The sequence below is a fragment of the Herpailurus yagouaroundi genome, unplaced genomic scaffold (genome assembly GCF_014898765.1).
Source record: "Herpailurus yagouaroundi ecotype Mexico unplaced genomic scaffold, PumYag 160, whole genome shotgun sequence".
Taxonomy (NCBI): Eukaryota; Metazoa; Chordata; class Mammalia; order Carnivora; family Felidae; genus Herpailurus; species Herpailurus yagouaroundi.
In genome coordinates, this window is record NW_024412401.1 from 30,606,417 (window position 1) to 30,626,195 (window position 19,779).

Consider the following 19,779-nt stretch of genomic DNA (forward strand, 5'->3'; position numbering starts at 1 on the left):
GCACTCTCCATGTGGAGACAAGTCTTAGCTATGGGAACTGGGGAAAGCAGAAGTCAGGAAAGGAGATGTGCCCAGGAGAGATGTTAAATTCTAGGTCTTAACTTGGTCCTCATTTCCCTGTTGTCTGTCTGCCTCTGGAGACTCTGGTCTCCAAAGTGGAAAGAGGAACTGTTCTAGTTGTACGACTGGGCAACTTGTGCTAACAACTGACTTTACTCTCCTTAGTTCAGGCAACTTGCAAGGAAGCCAGATCTCCACCAGCTAGGGAAGATAGATGTGCTCTTGGGTAGTGCAGAAGTATGTGTGTGGCAAGAAATCAAGGTTTCCTCTGTAGGTTTTTTATTGGTTACATTTAAAATAACATCCTCTAATTGTCCTAAGAAGCCCCAGTGGAACCTCCTGAAAACATCTGCTCAATTTGAGGTTGAGGGGTGCATCCCTCATCCCCTCGATGTATGTGTTTGGTTCGGGATTTGTCAGCCTGGGAAGCTGAGGACTCTGGGCAGCTCAGGCCTGGCAGATTTCCCCCACCTGCCTAAAATATGACCCAGGGGGGCAGAGGCCCCTTCCCAGCCCAGTCCTGTGCCTCCACTCTCCAGCCCCTGGAGCTGTGGCCTTTATTTCAAGTCTGGTCCCCAGGGGGCTGAGTGAGGAATGAGGACAGCTGATAAGCCTGGCATTATTGACTTTATGGGGAGTATTCAATGAATTTACTTTCTGCGAGAAGGCTGCACTCTTATCTGCTGCCCACAGAGCGTCCAAATCCTCATCTAGGGGACCCATTTGATGAGTCATGTTTTTTTATACAAAGACCAGAGAATATAAAGAGGAGAAGGAGAGTCCCACCCCACCTCTTTCTTTTCTCCAGTACTTGGTTCTGCTCCCCCCACCCCCACCCCCACCCTTGCTTTCCCACTGCCCTTGGGGTTATTGGCCGGAATTAGCACTCTCCGCTCCAGCCCTCAGAGTGAAGGCCAAGCCAGCCTGATCTTGAGAGTGTCAGCAGCTGGGCACACCCAGGGCTGCGCGTCCCTCTAATTGTCACTATGGGAAGAAAAGCCCACTTGCCCGAGGCAGTTATGTGCCCTGCTTTCTGCTGCAATGGTCAACATTTGCTCTGGACAGGCCTCAACACCAGGTGTCCTGATGGAGATATGTGTCTGCATGTGTGTACTGGGTGTTACTAAGAGGTCCTCGGTCTGGGGAACTGGAGAGTGGAAATTAATTCTAAGAGGGATCCTGACACTGAAGAGAGACTCTTCTTTCCCCTCCTTGATATCTCCTTCATCCAGCTCTGGGCTCTGTTTGAATCAAATAGTGGAAGGAAATGAATGCTTCTTAGCAGCACAGGACCCAAAGCAATTGGAAGGAGGGAGGTGGGAGCCAGGATGGCTGGGTTGGGCAAATGAAAGAAAAACAGGAAAATGCCCCGTGGAGGATATTAGAGGCATGTGTTCAGACTCTCAATCTAGTTTTAGAATAGAGTTTTTCCTGGTAATAAAAATGAAAACAATTATTTATTGAGCAACTATGATTTTATTAGTTGCCTGTTATCACCGTTTTTAAGAAGCATTTACTCCAAATCACTCACTGAATTTTCACAGTAAGCCATGAAGCCTCGGCTTCATGAGAATGTTTCCAATTCGTAGCTGAGAAAATTGAAGCTGGGAGACTTTGAGTAACTTGCTCAGGATGGCAACGAGTGTCAGAGCAAGGATTCAAACACCAGTCAGTCTGCCTCTGCAGCTGATCAAAGGCCTTCTCTTAGCTATTACTCACTTGGTATTTCTTAGTACTATATCCCACTTAATTCCCAGCAAATCGGTGAGTATTTGTGATTCCTATTTGTTTAGAAAACAGCCTCAGAAGGGTGAAAAAAATTTATTTTGCAATTATTTCAGGTTTTTGTTTCTTCAATAAGTAGCCAGTTTAATTGAGAAAGTGACAGAGCAGTATGGGCCTCTAAAGCAATTAATAAATTCCTCTACTTGCAATCCGGACCAGTAATCTTATCGTTGTACTTACCCCAGACAAGACACAGGATTAGACAGCAAACAGAGAAAACAGAGGAAATGAGAAAAGGCATCCAAAAGATAGTGTTACAAGAGTGCAGGAAACTTTGCAAATCTGATTGTGGATGGATCATTCAACCCCCCCCCCCCCTTCTCTATTCAAACAGGGCTTCACATTTGGATCCAGTTGAGGACCATCCCTGAGATTCAATGTTTGATGCTTCTTCAATGCAGGATGTCTGCTAACTCAACGAGGCAGGCTGTGGCCACCTTCCAAGTAAGGATAACTTTGTTTACAGAGTAATATTGTTTCTCTTCCTTGGTCAGCTAAAGTCGCCGTATGCTGCAGGGGAAAAAAAACCAATGTAAGAGGGTTTTTTCCCTCCTAAATCAATTTTTTCCTTTATTGTTCCTGTCTGTGAGTATGTCCAGGGCACAAAGCCAGTATACATCCGAGACTCTGGTCTGCAGATTCTAGCATCTTTCCTTTTCTGTCCTGACTAGGGAATGACTCAGGAGAGTCCAGAAATGACGATAAAGCAGCCAGATCTCTCTTTCCTTGTGAGAGAAGACCAAAGCTCTCACCCATCCAGCACCCTTCCCAGTGCTCCAGTAGAGATGTGGGCCGTGTCAGCTTATTTCTCCTTCCAGATGCCCTGGCTTTCTCTGTAGCCACTTGCTTTATTCCTTTTTCATTTGGAGGAGGTTAGAGGAGAGGAGGCAGGAAAAGCCTCAGAGGAGGTAAGCTAACCTCTAAGTGACTCTATGGGTCCTGTGAATGCAGTGACATTAACGTCCATGAGAATTTACAGCCTCCGCTGGCTCTGGAATGACGTTTGTCTGAGAACCACTAGTAAAACAGCTGCATGGGAAGTCTTGCTTCTTTGGGCATACTTTTTCGTATTTAACTTCTTTGGGAGCAATATTTTGTTTTGTCAAGGATGATAACTCATTATGTAACTTTATAATCAAAATATATTATTTCTCCCAATACATGAAAGAAATTGGGCGTAATACCTTGCATGACACCTAGTACTTCGTGCTAAATAATGGGGTAGAGGATTTGGCATCTGGCTCCCCTAACTGGTGCTCAGTATTACCCCCAGGTCAACCCAGCACCCTCTCTCTTGTCACAGCCTGCTAGGTAGTCTCCCCACATCTCTTCTCACCCTCTGCATACAGCAGCCAGAATACTCTTCTCTTCTTAAAAAATAAACAATCACCAAAACCTCTCCCGTGGCCTGGGAAGCATTCATTTCACAGCAACAAGCTATGTGTCTTCTGACAGAAAGCAGGGGAGGCTGGAGGCAGCCATTTGGAGAAATGAGTCCGAATGAATGCTGTCTTGCATTCATTCAACAAATGTCTTATCAAGCAGCTTTCATGGGCAGTGAACACAGCTTGTGGGGTTTAGCGAGTGACAAAGTTAAGTCCTTGCCCTCTTGACACTTAGTGTACAGCAGGCAAGCCAATAAGCAAGTAAACTAGAATGAGATTTGCCGTGGAGAATTCATCATGGCGATGGTGCCCCTTTAACAAACCAGGGTGGCAAAGGAATTTCAATTTGCCAAATAAAGTTTCACAGAAAGATAAAACCTGTGGCCGAGAGTCACACCCACACAATGACAAATTCACTGTAAAAGAATGGACACTGTTTTCTTTTGAGAATGCAGGGTAGGATGTAATAATATAAAATTCATGACGAAAAGCAAGGCAAAGAGGGCCGTTTCACATCGATATGGGGTACAGTTCTCTAAATCAATAAAACCTTCATGAGTCTTCATGTGTCAAATGCACCATATCTTAAAATATAAAGATCTAAAGCAAATACTCCTGGACAAACCGAAAGGGAGGAACAAACATGAAATAGTAGAGGGAGATTTTCATATAACCCTGTCAAATAGATTAAAATAGACCAAAACTCCCCAGAAGAATGCAAAGGAGTGATTTAGTGGATGTGTATAAAGACATTTTATTTTTCAAACAGAGCTATACCTTTACAGCTTATGGATTATTTGTAACAGTTGATCATCTATTTTACCAAAGAGAAGCTCTCAATAAATATCCCAAAGCAAAAAAATGTATGGAGCATATCTTTGACTACACCACAATAACATTTGAAATTAATAGCAAATGGCTAACCAAAAGTACAACAACAAAGAAAATTTTAAAGATTTTCTTTAAAAAAGAAAAATTAAAATAAACAACAGATGTTAGAAACTAATGACAGCGATAGCATAAATGGAAACACAGGATGACACAAAAGGTATATCAGAAGAAAAGTCATAGCCTGAAAATTAATAAAATAAGCACTCAATCTAAGAATGGGAGGTGGAGAGAGAACAAAATAAATGTAAGCAAGTGAGAAAAGCAGATTTAATAAAGGTAGAGTAGACATTAATTGTATCACAGAGGTAGTTATCAAAAAGAACAATAAAATGCATAAGCTTCTGCAAAGCTAATCAAGTAGAGAAAGAAGTCATGAGCACATAACATGAGGAATGAGAAAGGCAACACAAATACAGACATTTTTTTAAATCATTGAATATAATGTATATATATATATACACATACATATGTATATATATATATGTATATGTATATAATATATAACACTTTATTAATGATTTTGAAAATGTCAAAGTTTATATGTCAAAGTACCAAAATTGATTTAAGAGATACAACACTTGAAGGAACAAAACCCACCTAAAGGGATTTACTAGTGAATTCTATTAACTTCATTCTATTAACTTCATTAACTATGAAGAACCAGCTAATTCATGTGATGAGTAAATTGATGGGTGCATACATAATAGGTGGATGGAAGAAGGGATGGATGGATGGATGGATGGATGGATGGATGGATGGATGGATGCATGGATGCATGGATGGGTGGATGGGTGGGTGGATAGGTGGATGGATCAATGGAGAGATGGATGGTTGGATTGGGGCCTAGATATGCAGAATTGGGGATTGGGAAGGGAGCTAAGAATGAGGAGAGAGGAAAGGAGGTTTAAGACTGGATAAAGCTGATGCTTGACCTCCAGCCAAAATGACCTTGGCCCCCCAACAACCTGGGCTGACAGAAATCCCTTCTGAAAACCCCAGGTTTGGTCTTTCCTGAAGCTGACACCCCCTGCACATAGGACTAGAGGTCCAGTATTCACAGGCTAATCCAGACAGATCAATTAAGCCAGCAGAAGCAGAGAGCCTGACAATGCCCAGGCTCTCCTAGCGACCTGCCCTTCCCTCGCCAGGAGCCTGCAGGTGCAGTCTCTCCAGGGGGCAGTGAGAGCCATGAATAGTAAGGGTTTTAGCTTGAGCACACAGAGGCGTTTAGCTGCCCAAACTTAATCCTTCAATAATCGGATTATGCAAATTTCTTCTCCAACCCCTTCCCCTGGGGGACCAGGACCTAGCCCCTAACTTTCCACATTGGGAGACTGGAATGGGAGAGGGCCCATCATCTGAAGAATCACCGCTAAGTGGAACGGTGCACCAAAATTGTTTCCCAGTTTTAAAAATGATAAAAGCAACAATAACATGTAAGACATTTTTGAGAAGAGAACAGATGTCAACCCTGGTCCCCATGTGCCAGCACAGCTATGCCCTTTTCTCTGTAATCTTCGCCTTTCTGTCAGCCCTTGTCCAGTTGTACACAGATCCCACTCTATAGCTGATTGTTTCATTTTGCATCACACATTTCTGATCATGCTACCCAGTTGCCACAATTCTTTTTTTTACAACCACAGAACACGCCATTAAGCAAATACATTACCTCACAGGTTTTTGGCTAAGAGGAAAGGTAATGTAGGTTCATGCTTTAAAATACAACATGTGGTCTATGAGAATTGTGACCTAACAAGGCGTGGCAGAAAAGCACGGGCCCTGGGAGGCCTCAGTTCCCCTTCCACGTACATAAGACAGAAGGTCAGAAAGAAGACAAATTGGGAATGTTTGTTGGAAATATTAGGTTGTGTTTTTAGAGGTGCTTTTTGTGCACAAATTGACCAATTAATTCTCCCCAACTCACCCTCCAATGCACCCTTTGTGCTGCCACCAGAATGAGCTTTGTAACCTGTAAATCTAAAGATATCGCTCCAGGGGCGCCTGGGTGGCGCAGTCGGTTAAGCGTCTGACTTCAGCCAGGTCACGATCTCGCGGTCCGTGAGTTCGAGCCCCGCGTCGGGCTCTGGGCTGATGGCTCAGAGCCTGGAGCCTGTTTCCGATTCTGTGTCTCCCTCTCTCTCTGCCCCTCCCCCGTTCATGCTCTGTCTCTCTCTGTCCCAAAAATAAATAAACGTTGAAAAAAAATTTAAAAAAATAAAAAAAAAAAAATAAAGATATCGCTCCCAGTTGGCATCACAGGGACTGTCCTGTCCACCACTCCTACTGTGTAATTCCTACAGCTTTTCCCAACTTTCCAGCCAAGCAACTGGGACCCCTGCCTTGGGTCTGTGCTTTAGATGGCCCTCTACTGGCCCTCCAGTCCCCATCTGGTGCCCATTTCCCACATTCTGTGAGACTGACGCACTGCCTGCTGTGCTAAGGAGGCACCTCCATTTCCCACATTCTAGATCACACTCTGGGTATTCAGGACCCCTGGATTTCTGCTCAAATGGCCCTGAGCCCATTTCAGAGCCTGCACAGGGCTCTTTCTTGGGTCGGTGTGCACTGGGAATCCACATCATATACACAAGGCCCTTCACATAGCAGGACAGAGCTGGGCAGTGGGAAAAGAAATGAGTCAGGAGTCTCCATCTGTACCCTTGTCCTGGATCCCACAAATGTCAGAGGCAGCCTATGCCTCAGGGCTGGTTTAGATGCCATCCCTCCCACAAGCTGTCTCTGATCCTCCAGCTAGAATCTTTTGCCTCCCCAGCTCCAAGTTCGCACCCTCTGGCACTCAGGAATGTCTTGTATTTAGTCATTTTTGTCATGCCTCTCCCTCCCAAGGGCTGCGAACCCCTTGAAGCCAGATGTAGAGTTTTCTTTACCTTGTTGCCTCCTGAGAAACTAGCAATTCATGCAACAGATTTTTAAATTTATAATAATAACTGATTTTTTTTAAGGAGGGGGACAAACAACCACAAATTCTCAGTGGCTTACAACAGCAAAGATTTACTCTTCACTCATGTTACATGGGGGCTGTTGTGGTTGGTTATGGGTTTGCTCCATGGCTTCCAGGCTGAAAGAGCAACCCCCAACATAACCTTCTCATGACTGAGCCCAACCAGGAATGGCTCTTAAAGCTCCCATTCCACAAACTGAGGGTAGATGGGGAGTGGGAGGGAGAGGTGGGTGGGTGATGGGTATTGAGGAGGGCACCTTTTGGGATGAGCACTGGGTGTCGTATGGAAACCAATTTGACAAAAAATTTCAAAAAAAAAAAAAAAAGCTCCCATTCCATCACCGTGGCTGTCAGGTCTGCTCACATTCCATTGGCCATGCAAATCACGTGGCCAAGCCTGGACATGCAGTCCTCTCCCACCACCTACAGGGAAGCACTGCCAGTCACATGGCAGTGGGTGGGGCTATATAATTCTCTCCTAGGAAAGGGAGCCAGTAGTTGCCCTCACAATCCTATCACTGACCATATTTCACAGATAAGGAAACTGAGGCAGGGAGAAATAATATAATTTGCCAAGGTCACGTAAGTGGGGTGGACCAGGGATTTCAATCTGAGTAATACAACTCCAAAGTCATTTACTCTTATCCACTACGCTGAATTGCACTGTGAATTTATTGTACCAAATCCTATGCTGGGTCCTTCAGAGAATGTGATGTGTATAAATTCATTACTTACCCATTCATTAATCAACCGATGTTTGGTGAAAGCCTACTCACTGGGGTTGGGAGGAGACAGAATAAATAAGTAAAGCATTACTAAAAGGAGATGAGCACTAAAGAGGAGAATAAATGGGGCAGGAGGGTGAAGAGTCCCTGTGTGTGAGAAGGTGCAATTTTAGATATTGTGCCCAGAGGATCTTCAGGAGAAGGTGACATGTGACCAAAGACCTGAAGAATGTCAGTTCCCTGAGGACAGGGATTTGTGTCTGTTTTGTTTGAGGTTGTCTCCCTGCACCTGAACAGGTGCTGGACCTTAGTAGGTGCTCAGTGACGACTGTCGAGTGAATGAAAGGAGGTATGTGTGAGGGGGAACTATGTGGATAACTTGGAGGCAGAGTGTTTCTGGCAGAGAAAACTGCAAAGGTCCTGAGGCAGGAGGGTGTTTGGTGTGTTCCTGAAACAACAAAGGTCAGAGGGACTACAGTTGACTAAGCCACAGGGAGAGAAGGGACAGACAGGTCAGGTAAAGGGTATCCTAGGGGCCATTATGAAGACTTCAGGTTAGTTCTGAGTGAAATGGAGAGCCACCTAAGGGTTTTCATAGGATCACTCTGAGTGATGTTGGATAGTAGATGGAAAGAGAAAGCGTAGAAACAGAAGACCGGTTAGAAGGCCACTGAAATAGCGGAGCTCTGTGCTGGGCACCGTGGAACCGGAGATGCATAAATCCAGGCGTCTGCCCAGTGCAGTGACTGCTGTACTTCTCAGTGCGTCCTCATCTCCTGGAATACTTAGTTAAAACGCGGGTTTCGGACCCCCACCCCCAGAAAACCCGATCTAGCGGGTCTGGATCGTGGGCCTGGGAAGCGGGAGCGCGGGGACCCGGGAGGGACGGGCGGGAAACCCGGGCAGGAAGGGGCCCCGTGGGGCCTGGAGACAAAGGCCCGGGTCCTATAAAGGCAGCAGCGGAGGCGCGGCGTCCAGGCGAGGGCGCACACGGCCAGCGACCGCGACAACGACGGCGCGGTCTCCCGGCTCTTGGAGAGCAGGTGCGTCGATCCTTGCGGTACGTGGGTGCCGCCGGGGCCGGACTCATGGGTCAGCGGGTCTCCCGCGCAGCGCCGGGTCTGAGCCGTGGTCGCCCTGGAGGACAGGGATGAGGAGACGACTTGGCCGCGGCTACCAAGTCGACTCAGTGAGACCTGGGGACTTTACGAGCGGTAGGAGTGGTGGCGGGGCTCCGGGGGAGCAAAGCGGTCCCCTAGTGCGTGTTGGCCCGGCTGCTTCACCTTGATACGGATGCTGGAGACACCCCGGAGCACCTCCTGGGGCCGTTTGGGTAGCTTCTGCGTACCGGTGAGCTTACTCCCCCGAACCTGGCAGGTGTGAAACTTGAGCACCAGATGCTTTCCGGGACACCTGGTTCACACGGCCGGGCTCCGCAGGCCAGGGGGAGCGAAGGTTAAGAAGAGAAAAAGGGGGAAAGCCGGGAAGTGAAGTGGGCGAGGGCAGCAGGTCGGGCGGGGTGGGCAGGGGACGCAGGTGCATGGGGCAGTGAGGCGCGGGTGGAACTCTCCCAGAGCGCGGGGTGCCCACCCAAAGACTGTGATTCATGGTAAATGTATGTATTTAGGACATCAACATGCGGGGTTATCTAATGAGAAAAGTAACTTGCATAATAGTGTGTGTTCTGATTTTTAAACGACATATGCATGGTATATAAAGGATATATATCATTTATACACACACCAAACTGGCTACTGCTGGGAGAAAAAAATTCAATAGATAGATAGAGAGCCTTGTATTTGTTTACCATGTGCACTTGTGTACCGCTTCGTTTTCGTTTTTGTTTTTGTTTTTGTTTTTGTTTTTGTTTTTGTTTTCTTGGATGAGCATGTGTTACTTCTATAATAATTTCAAAAGGCAAAACCATATCCAGTGTTGGAGGTTAGGTACCTTACCCTAACCCAACTCTATAAACTACCTTTCATCTCTCTCTTTCTGGAGACTATTTTCACTTGTTTTCAAGAAAAAGATGAAAGAAGAAACCAAATGACAGGAAGAGAAATTTAAAGTCTTATGAACAAAGAGCCATAAGAGTCTGAATGTCTGGGACAGGCCACCGCAGGAATGTTAGCTGTGACCCTTTGCTGCACCCTTTCCTGTGGCAGGGGTGCTCTGTGTCCAGACACCATTGGCACACAAAAAAAGCAGCAACCCCTATTGGGGGCATTGGTCACTTTCTGCGGGGGCATAATTATCATTCTTTTCTCTGGTAACCTGTGACCTTCAGTGGTGGCACCATAATAGAAGTTTGTGCCCACCTATGTTCCTGTTATATTTACCATCACACTTCTCCTGCCCGGGCATTTTTAACCCCAGGTTCGTGACACCCACTCACCCAGAGATATATGAATAGAAATCAGGGTTCTATATATCTGGACGGGGAAAAAAATTACATCTTCATTTTCAGTCACCTTTAATCTAAATTTTGCATTTCCTTTACTTATGGGTGATAAAAATTAGTACTGGTGACAACGTCACCAACAAAAATCATAAATCCCTTCATCTCACAGATGTTGCAGATCTTTTGAAAAAATCGTTTACGTATCACCGTGTAGAAATTATGGTAGTAAATCATTTAATGTGTTTAAAAAAAGAAAGTGCATTATTACTGCGTTGCATTTTTAAATTATTTTAGTAAGTATTAATTATAATTGATCATTTTTATGTGTCCATGTATTTCAATTCATGCACTTAAAATAATTATTTTGAGAAGGGAACCAAAAACTTTTTATCTTATGTGTTTAAAATTATTGCTCCGGGGTAGAGTCCTTCCCTAGACTTCCCCAGACTGTCAAAAGAGTCCATGGCACAAAAAAGGTTATGGACCCTGACCCATCAGGAGTCCGTGGTGACAGGATGCATAAATACAGAGGCATGGGACACAGGCTGTGCCACTGATTCCCTGCGTGACCTTGGGACAACATGCTTTACCTCTGTTTTGACATCTATCAGATGTCTTCTGCTTCTGTGGCATCTGGTGTATTTTTCAAGCTCTTAAATTATTCTGAAATCAAGCTTAGCAGTAATCAGTCCTTACAACTGGGAAAACACTAAATGCAATTTTCCTTTGATTTAATAAGTACTTTAGTAATTTTCCAGTGACCGCTGCTTTGAATTTTCCAGCTTGTTAAATCGCTGATTTCAATTTCCCCCTGTGGAGAAAAGTAACACCCTTGAGGATAAATCAACAAGGAATTATTAAGCGCCTTCCAGGAGGGCAGGCTACATTTCTGAAGCCTGTCTTTTCCTCTCCTTATTTCCTCTGTCTGCTTCTAGCACAATAGGATTGAGCCCTCTTAGAAGAGAACACCAGTTAGTTTATCCTGCCTAATCTTTTTCTTCCCAGCTTGAAAAAGATGGCCCCTGGCCCCCACCCCCGCCCCTGCTCCCCCAAGGGACTAGAGTTGACTTAGTGAGTGAGCTAACCCCTCTTTTGACAAGAGAAGCTTGAAAGTAACTTTGCTCCCACAGTCCTGGCTGCAGAGCAGCCGGCCTCGGTGTGAGCAAAACTGGATAGTTTTCTATCTTAAAATCCCATGATTTAAGCTCAGACTGTCATATTTCAGTTTTAGTTGGTTACAGTTCTGACAACACTCCTATTTTCATTGTAGGTGAAAGACTAGGTTATTTAGAAATGAGGTAAGTTAGATAATAAAAAGCAATAGGCAGGTCATTGTGGCATTTCAGAGCAGAAAGAGGCCTTCGGTATCACCTTGTGCACCCCCTTGGTCGGTCGGGAATCCCCCTGGAATGCCTGGGGTAGGTGCTGTTTCTCTGCCCCTACAGCCCCTGTGCTTCTCTCTCCATTCACAAGGCATTGGTTTCCTCGGTATCCAGCAGCCAGCACAGCGTCCGGCACACGGGGTCAGTAAGTGTTGATACCTAAGCTCGGAGCGCATATGATTGTAATTGGATCATGGGTCCTACTAAGAGTGTCTCCACAGAGAAAGGAAGTAGACCTGAGTGGCTGCTGGAGGGAGCCTGAAGCCAGCCAGTCAGATTGGGCCCCCATGCTTCCCCTTACCACTGGTTCTCAGCACAGCAATCTGTCTCCAACCAGGCAGAAACAGGAAAGGCAACAAAAACAGGGATGGGGAAATGTCCTGGGAGCATGCAGGTAATTGAAAAATGCTATTCTTTGGAGTAATGACACTTCCCATCTGCTAAGGGAAGAGAATCCTTGTATTTATTAGGCACCTATGTAGCGGGCACATACTGTCTCATTTATGTATTCGTATGCATCACGTAATGTATTATTTAATCCTCACAAGAACCCTGATGATGGCTTTATTTCCATTTTCCAGAGAAGAAATCAGTTAAAGAAGTTAACTGATTTTCAAAGACTCATATATCTAAGAAATGGAGAGCTGGGATTTAAAGCCAGGTCTTTCTACATTAAAGCCCATAAGGTTTCTTAGTTTTTTCCTATTATGAAGCAAATAATATATGAATCTTTTCTTATTATAAAAATGTAAAATGTTACCCAACTGTATCAAATAATACACACCCATCTCCTTTTTCTATCTTTTTTTTCTAAAGTTTATTTATTTATTTTGAGATGGGGGAGGGGGTAGCGGGGGAGGGAGGGAAGTGCAGAGGGAGAGGGAGAGAGACTCCCAAGCAGGCTCCACGCTCAGTGCAGAGCCAGACTCGGGGCTCTACGCAGGGCTGGATATGGGGATTGAACTCAACAACTGTGAGATCATGACCTGAGCTGAAATTAAGAGTTGGACACTTAACCAACTGAGCTACTCATGCGCCCCACTCATCTCCTTTTTCTGTCTTCCCCCAACCCCCTGCCCTCCCCCAAGGAACCATGTCAACAGTTTGGCCTGAATCCTTCTAAGTATTATGTTCTACATCCACACACACACACCTGTATGTCCATATACTCTTACAGAGCACAACAAACAAATACGTAAATCAGGCTCAGACCTTTTCTATTACACTGTAGCTTCTTTATTAGGGAAAAAAAAATCGCTAAATTACAATGAACATTTACCTTCCCCTGTTTTATTTGTCGAGATAATAACTGTAATCACCTAACATTTATTGAGCACTTCCTGTGTGCCATTTTGCTAAAGTGGTTTACGTGGATCATTTTATTTGTCCTCACAGGTAGTACCTGGAGTCACCCTTTACTTATGAGGCATTTGATGGACAGAGAGTTGAAGTAGATTGCTCAGGGTCACACAGCTAGGAGGAGCAGAACCTAAAGCCAAACCGGGGTTCTGGCTCCAAAGCCTATGTTTCTAACCACCATGCAGATGCTTCCATTGGCGACCGACCCCTATAGAGTCAGGGCTCGATGGTAACAGCGTGGCTTGTTCTAATGAACCGAGACCATCATTTGGTCCCTACAGAAGGGCAGACGTGCCAGCACACGTGTAGTGAAATGACACCTGGGACATGTTGGCCTCCCTCAGCCAATCCCAGCAGTGTCTATAGTACTGTCACTACAACCAACACTGCTTGCGTATGTATGTAGCGTGAGTGCCTGGCACAAAACAAATGCTCTGTTTGCTCTTGTTTCCCTTAGTTTATAGTTCACAGAATGCTTTCACATGCAACATTCCCCTCAATCCTTACAGCAAGCTATGAGGAGAGGATGGTATAATTACACCCATTGTAGATAGCTAAGGAACTGAGGCTCAGGTTGGTGAAGTGACTTAGGCAGTGCCTCACAGCTGGTTGGTGTTTGGTGCTGTGATGAGAACACACGCGCTCTGAAGGGAAGGGTGGCTCTTCCCCTGTGCTAAACTCCTGCTCTACCTTCCCCCAGGATTGCAGGGATCCGGGGAGCGTTCTGCTTCTTTATCATACAGAGTTTAGATAGGGATGAGGGTGTTCCTACTTGGAGAGTAGAGCAGTGGTGTTCAAAGTCCGCCACATGCCAAGTTCACGGAGAGGTTTGTTCGTTGATGCACCATCCGTGTTCCCATTCACACATGTTAATCCAAGCTGTCTGCAAAAAGGGGACCATGCCTCTAAGAGTTAAAAATGGCAAAGTAAGATTTGGCAGTAGATGGTGATAATCAACTGTCCTGGAGTTGGAAAGGTCACCTGAGTTTCGGCTCGTGGAGGCCCGAACATCTTCTACGGCATCCATGGTAAATCGTCACCCTCACTTTCTCTTTGTCCTTTCTTCTTGTCATGCTGAATATCCCCACTGTGTTTTTCATAAAAGAGGGTCTGAAGACTCTTCACCACTCTGTTCATACTCCCCTAAATGTGGTCCAGTCTGGATATTTTAGCTTTTGCACAGTGAGGTCCAACCCTCCAGGTGAGGTCTGCCAGCTAAGAGGAGAGCTGTGCTATCATCTCCATTCCCACAATTATCTTATTAGTGGAATCTAGAATCATGGCTTTTACTTTTTGAGAATCCATATTCGACTCCCTGTTGGCTAAATATAGATTTTATTTGCACAAGTACTTAAACCTATACTGTGCCTGGTTCTGGACAATTAGGAAGAGTTGGTTATAAAAGCAGTAGTGAGGGTTCTGGGGTAAAACGACCTTGTAACAGGGGGCTTTGAAACAGCTAGGGAGAAAAAGGCTGAAAGGTATTGTTCTTACCCTGTCCTTTCTTCTGCCACGTTTTCTTCCCTTACCCAAAGGAAGACTCAGAAAAACCTAAAAATGAGGAAGTGAATTTCCTAAAACCCGGGTCAAGAAGAACTGACATCCCAAATTCTTGGCAGGACATGTGATGCCCAATAGCCCTCTTATCAGGTATTGGCCCTTAGGGCCCTTTCTCTTTCCTGTCTCAGGAACTCGAACATGACCAGGAAGATCTTCACAAATAGCAGGGAGCGGTGGAGACAGCAGAATGTCAACAGCGCCTTTGCCAAGCTGAGGAAGCTCATTCCCACTCACCCTCCGGACAAAAAGCTGAGCAAAAATGAAACCCTTCGCCTGGCAATGAGGTATATCAACTTCTTGGTCAAGGTCTTGGGGGAGCAAACCCTGCAGCAAACGGGAGTGACCGCTCAGGGAAACATTCTGGGACTCTTTCCCCAAGGATCCCACCTGCCGGACAGGACTCTGCTTGGTGACTACCAGGTTCCTTCACTTGACCCAAGCCACCACATTGCATAGTGGGGCTCTGGCTGTCATCACCCAGAGGGGCACTTGCTCAGAAGCCACTGGCTGAGTGACCGCCTTTTGCATGTTCCAGAGTCAACTTGATGAATAAATTTGGGAGGCATGAATTTAAGCCTCATAGGAGGTAGCTTGGGGCCAGCTGCAGGGAGCCAAAAAGAGGCCATGAGGAATGTGGCTTTGGAGTCTGTCACCCCCCCCCGGGCGGGGGGGGGGGGGGGGGTGGTGGGACACTTCAGGCGAAGCAGCCTGCCTCTATTTCATTTATCCAGGATCTGCATAATGTTTGGAAAAGAAAAGCATCGGTTAAAAACAGGTTGGAAAATCACTGTTTTACTCAATATGTTTTCAATTACAAGGAAGAAGTTTTTCCATAACAGATCTCAGGCCGATGAATAAAAAATGCTTCCCTCAGAACATATTTTAAAGTTAGTTTTGAGAAATGAAGTCTGTTTGATGGAGGGTGAACAAAATAAGGTTGATGAATGTGAAGACCGCCCTCACAGAAACGAACTTGGAGACTTGTGGGAAACTCTGGAGAAGAGATCCTCCTGACATGTGAGGCTTACAGGAACACAGCAGATACATGTGGAAGAGCTCTGCATCCTTTATCTCTATGGAAATGTGAGGTGTTGCTCGCATTGAGCCATTTATATATGTGTTATCTCTAAAGCCAAATGGTGGATTATATCTGTGAGTGGAAAGGACTGGATAATTTGTGATTTAGAGTTCATAGTTTTCTTATGAAAAATAGTTAGCTAAAATAGGTTATCTGCCCCCTTAGTTTCGCATGTCAGGCGTTAAAACTTTTAACGCAGCCTGAGTTCCTGCTGATTTAAGACCTGTGAAATTCAAACATAATTATGAAAATCCAAACATTGCCATTTAACAACTCATTTAACAGAGAGCTTAGTTTAAACAAAAGATCTAGGGTAGACAATAGGAATGTAATACCAGATTTTAGTGAATTAGTGAATTTGTAATTTGTCTTCCTTGCTGTGGAGCGTTAGCTCAATCTTATGCTGGGAGGGGTGGGACCCCCTAGTCAATGAAACGGCATGGATCTGACAGAACTACTCATAAGCATGTGCCACCCTGATGATTGGATTCAAAGGCGGATTCAAAAATGAATCCCATAGCTGAGCCCAGAATACAAATAATGTCATTTGATTGTCTCTGGGACATTTTATTCCCCTAAAGTTCTTGACGGTGCGTTGGTTTTAAAACATTCTGAACCACAGGTAGGAAATTGCTGGATTTGCGATTACAGATTTCCAGTGTACACACAATAGGGGGATTTAAATTTCCTCTTACTCTAGAAAGAAGATGTTTGATTTATGGGAGGTTGAAAAGGTTTAGTTTGGTGATCAGAAGAAAGCTAGATGAGGCTCCCCCCAAATCTCATTCCCCACAAATAGCAAGGTCATAATATCATTAACCTCTACCCAGCACTCACGCTCATAGTCCAGTGCATTTATCAGAAGCAATATGTTTTCCTTCTAGGTTCTTTCTTTCAACTGCATTCCATAAACTTCCCTATGGATCCAGAATAGTACAGGGAAACACATCTGCACAGAGACTAGGCTATTTCCCCTGAATGTGCATTTCTCTCTCATGAGGTTATGTGGGCTTAAATGTATCAAATTACCAACTGATAGTATATCTCAAAGCTGCGATGACAGTTGTCAACTGAACAACATTACTTATTCTCTCATCTGGCATTAAATCAAAATAACAATTTTGACAATATTTTTTTATTAGCTTCATTGTGACATGTTGCCGAGGAAAGTACAGAAGACTTCTTTGCCTGAATGCAGGATTTTATTGCTCTTCTCAGAATGAGTGCACTTTTCTGCTGTTGGGGCCATGTCTGTGTGTACAGAAGGCCTTCTCACTGAAATGTAAGAGAGTGCTCCTGAAAAGCCATGAGGAGATTGAGTTATCATTAAACTATATGAGGGGGGTAATGATTTAAAGAAACTCTGCAGGAAATTCCATTGAAAAATGAATAAACACTTAAAATATTACTTGGTGTAATTCACCTCTTAAATTATGTTGCAAGCTTAGATTTTGGTCTATCAGGTTATGCTGGATTAAAGTGACTGTCAAAAGGAATTGTAGGTACACATGGATCAAAATGTTTGGCAAGGTATCCATGAGGCCAGATGCTAATTGAAAAACTACTCTGTGGTCTTCCTTGCTGTCTTAGGCTCAAGGCTTGGTGATTGCAGTAGTAAGAATTTATGGTTAAAACACATTACAGTTCACTGATGGTACATCTCTTTATGGATCATTTGAACCCAACAGAAAAAGTTTAGACAGATTATATCATCTATGCTACTCTGTTACTTGGAAAAAATGTTTGGTCTGCTATGGATACCACTGGAAACTTTTGGAAACCAGGCATAAACGGGACCATTGATTTATAGAGATTGTTAGATTGGCTAGTTTTACTCCTCATTTTATAGGGGACAAAACAGGTCCAGAGACTTGTGAAGTGACTTTCCAGAGATCCCATGGACAATTAGTGGAAAGCTGGGACACAGTGCCTGATTTCCTGGCCCTGTGTACGACCTTTCTACAGCCCTGTTCAGCCACTACGTTTTTTAGAATTGAAAATGGATAAGCACCTTATTGTTATGCTCATCTCTTTTCAACAGTGTTCAGTAATCTTCTTCATATGCCTTTTTATTCAAATTAAATTATTATGCTTTATAGAATGTGATTAGATGTATTAACCAAAGATTTTTTTGTTGATGTGTTTTATGAGTTTTTAACCATTGAATTTGCTATTTAACTATTAATTTATTGCGAATAAATTATTTAAGAAAAACTGTTCTTTAAAAAAAAGAATTTAATAAATTTACTAAGCACATCCACCTGTTCTCTCCATCCTCACAGCCACTGTTCTGGCTTTGACACCCCCCCCCCCCCGCACCCTGGATATAATGAAACAAACACTCCTTCGTCTCTCTCTCTCTCTCTCTCTCTCTCTCTCTCTCTCTCTCTCTTTCTCTCTCTCTCTCCCTCTGGCTCTCTTTACTTCACCTTTCACACAGCTCCCCCATTGTCCTTCTCAAATCACAGCTGTGGTCAGATCACTCCCCAGCTATCAAACCTTCAGTGTCTCGTCCACCAGACTGAGACATATGCCTTACCCCAGTAAACCAGGCACTCTGCAACCTGGTCCTTCCTTGTACTTTCCACAGTCTCCTAAGTATATTGTACATGCCAATGAAACTACTTCACTTGATGGTCCCCAAACATGTCCCACTTCTTAATACCTCTGACTTTTCTCTTGTGACTCCACTTGCACACATGAATGTTCCCATTCTCTCTTGTTCTTTTTTCTTAAGTTTATTTATTTTTTTGAGAGAGATAGAGAACAGCATGAGTGGGGGAGGGGAAGAGAGACAGGGAGAGAGAGAACCCCAAACAGACTCTGCAGTGCAGACCCCGATGTGGGGCTAGAACTCACGAAACCATGAGATCATGACCTGAGCTGAAACCAAGAGTTGGACGCTTAACCGGCTGAGCCACCCTGGCACCCCCCATTCTCTCTTGTTCTACTTGTCCCTCCACCCGCACCAAATTCCACTCACTAAAATCCTTCATGACTGATCTTAAACACCACTCCTTCACAAAGCCTGCCTCCTTGTAAACACCATGCACATGAAGTCCTCCTAGATTTCCACCATTTAATCTGATCTCTCCTTTCTTAGAATCCCCTTTTGTGCTTCATGACCCTTATTTCCTCTAGTCAATGTTACAGACATCTGTGTATATGCTGTCCCCCTTCCCAAGTAAGCTAAGATCTTGAGGAGAAGGATAGTTTCTAATATTTACTCCTCATAACAGCCCTGCAAGAGACTTCACTTTCAAAATGAGAAAACTGTAATCAGGACTGCCTCTGTTAAGAATATTCCCCTAGCCTCTCCTAAAAGACAACATTGAAATGAAACTTGATCAGACTGAATTTTCCTGAGAAACCCAAAGTCTAATGCCCTTCTTAAATGTTTGTTTCTCATCATTTCTATTCAATATACCCCTTGTAGCACCTGCCTGAGGAAGTTTCACCACCTAAGAATGGCTTGAGATGGCCGAAATATGTATAAGTTATGCACAACCGGCTTTGTCCTTAAGAAGGCAAAAGATGAAAAGGGTCCGGGAGAATGGACAGCTTAACTGCTGACCCACAGGTCAAAGGTTGGTTAAAAGTCACATCCTTAAATAAAAAGGTCAGAGATAAGGAGGGAATCTAAAAGTCCAATGGCAATGCAAAGCAAGGGATTTAAAATGGCAGGTGTTAGAAAGGAACACCAAGGAATGAATGCACTCAAGGGATTGCAGGAGGCCAGGAGCACAGTCTCCTAAAACACTGTCACTTCTGTGGCCATTACGTTTCTCATAAAGAGGGAAACTTTGCCTTTTATCTTCTCTTTCTTGCCAAAGACCTATCACAAAGAGATCTTAAAGAGCACTAGATTTTAACAAAATAGACATAAATTTATTTAGGTTTGTAATCTACCAAATAAATTTACTCTAAGAATTTAATTTCCAGAGCTCACGAATTGCTGGTAGTCAAGTAAAGCAAGCTGTTGAATTGTGTTATCTGGAAAAATCTGAAAAACAGGATTATTATTCAATATGTTCATACACTTGGACCTAAGTAATTATCCTTCTGGGAACCTGTCACAAAGAATTAATCAGAATCATGGCCAAAGAAGTATGTACATGGATCTCTATGTCAGAATTTTACGAAGTACATAAAATGATAATAATAAGAGTAAGAGCTAAGTCTTGCTGAGTG

The 19,779-nt window shown here is 44.2% G+C and overlaps 2 protein-coding genes across 4 annotated transcripts in view; both read left to right on the forward strand.

The window, feature by feature from the left end:
* Window positions 1-16,996, forward strand: part of FKTN (fukutin) — a 101,594-nt gene extending 84,598 nt beyond the window's left edge. Inside the window, exons 12-14 of one of the 3 annotated variants that reach the window (XM_040481887.1) lie at window positions 2,180-2,289; window positions 14,615-14,794; window positions 15,242-16,996. The gene's annotated coding sequence lies outside the window, so the exon portion shown is untranslated. The remainder of the gene's footprint in view (window positions 1-2,179; window positions 2,290-14,614; window positions 14,795-15,241) is intronic. The other 2 variants (XM_040481889.1, XM_040481888.1) reach the window with 2 other exon arrangements.
* On the forward strand, window positions 14,621-15,160 carry TAL2 (TAL bHLH transcription factor 2). Its single transcript, XM_040481890.1, has one exon. The coding sequence runs from the start codon at window positions 14,649-14,651 to the stop codon at window positions 14,964-14,966; it is 318 nt and encodes a 105-aa protein (XP_040337824.1). The 5' UTR covers window positions 14,621-14,648; the 3' UTR covers window positions 14,967-15,160.
* Window positions 16,997-19,779: the final 2,783 nt, after the last annotated feature.

What these genes read in the sequence shown, in the direction of transcription:
- TAL2 (XM_040481890.1), top strand. Translation starts at nt 14,649, where the DNA reads ATGACCAGGAAGATCTTCACAAATAGCAGGGAGCGGTGGAGACAGCAG.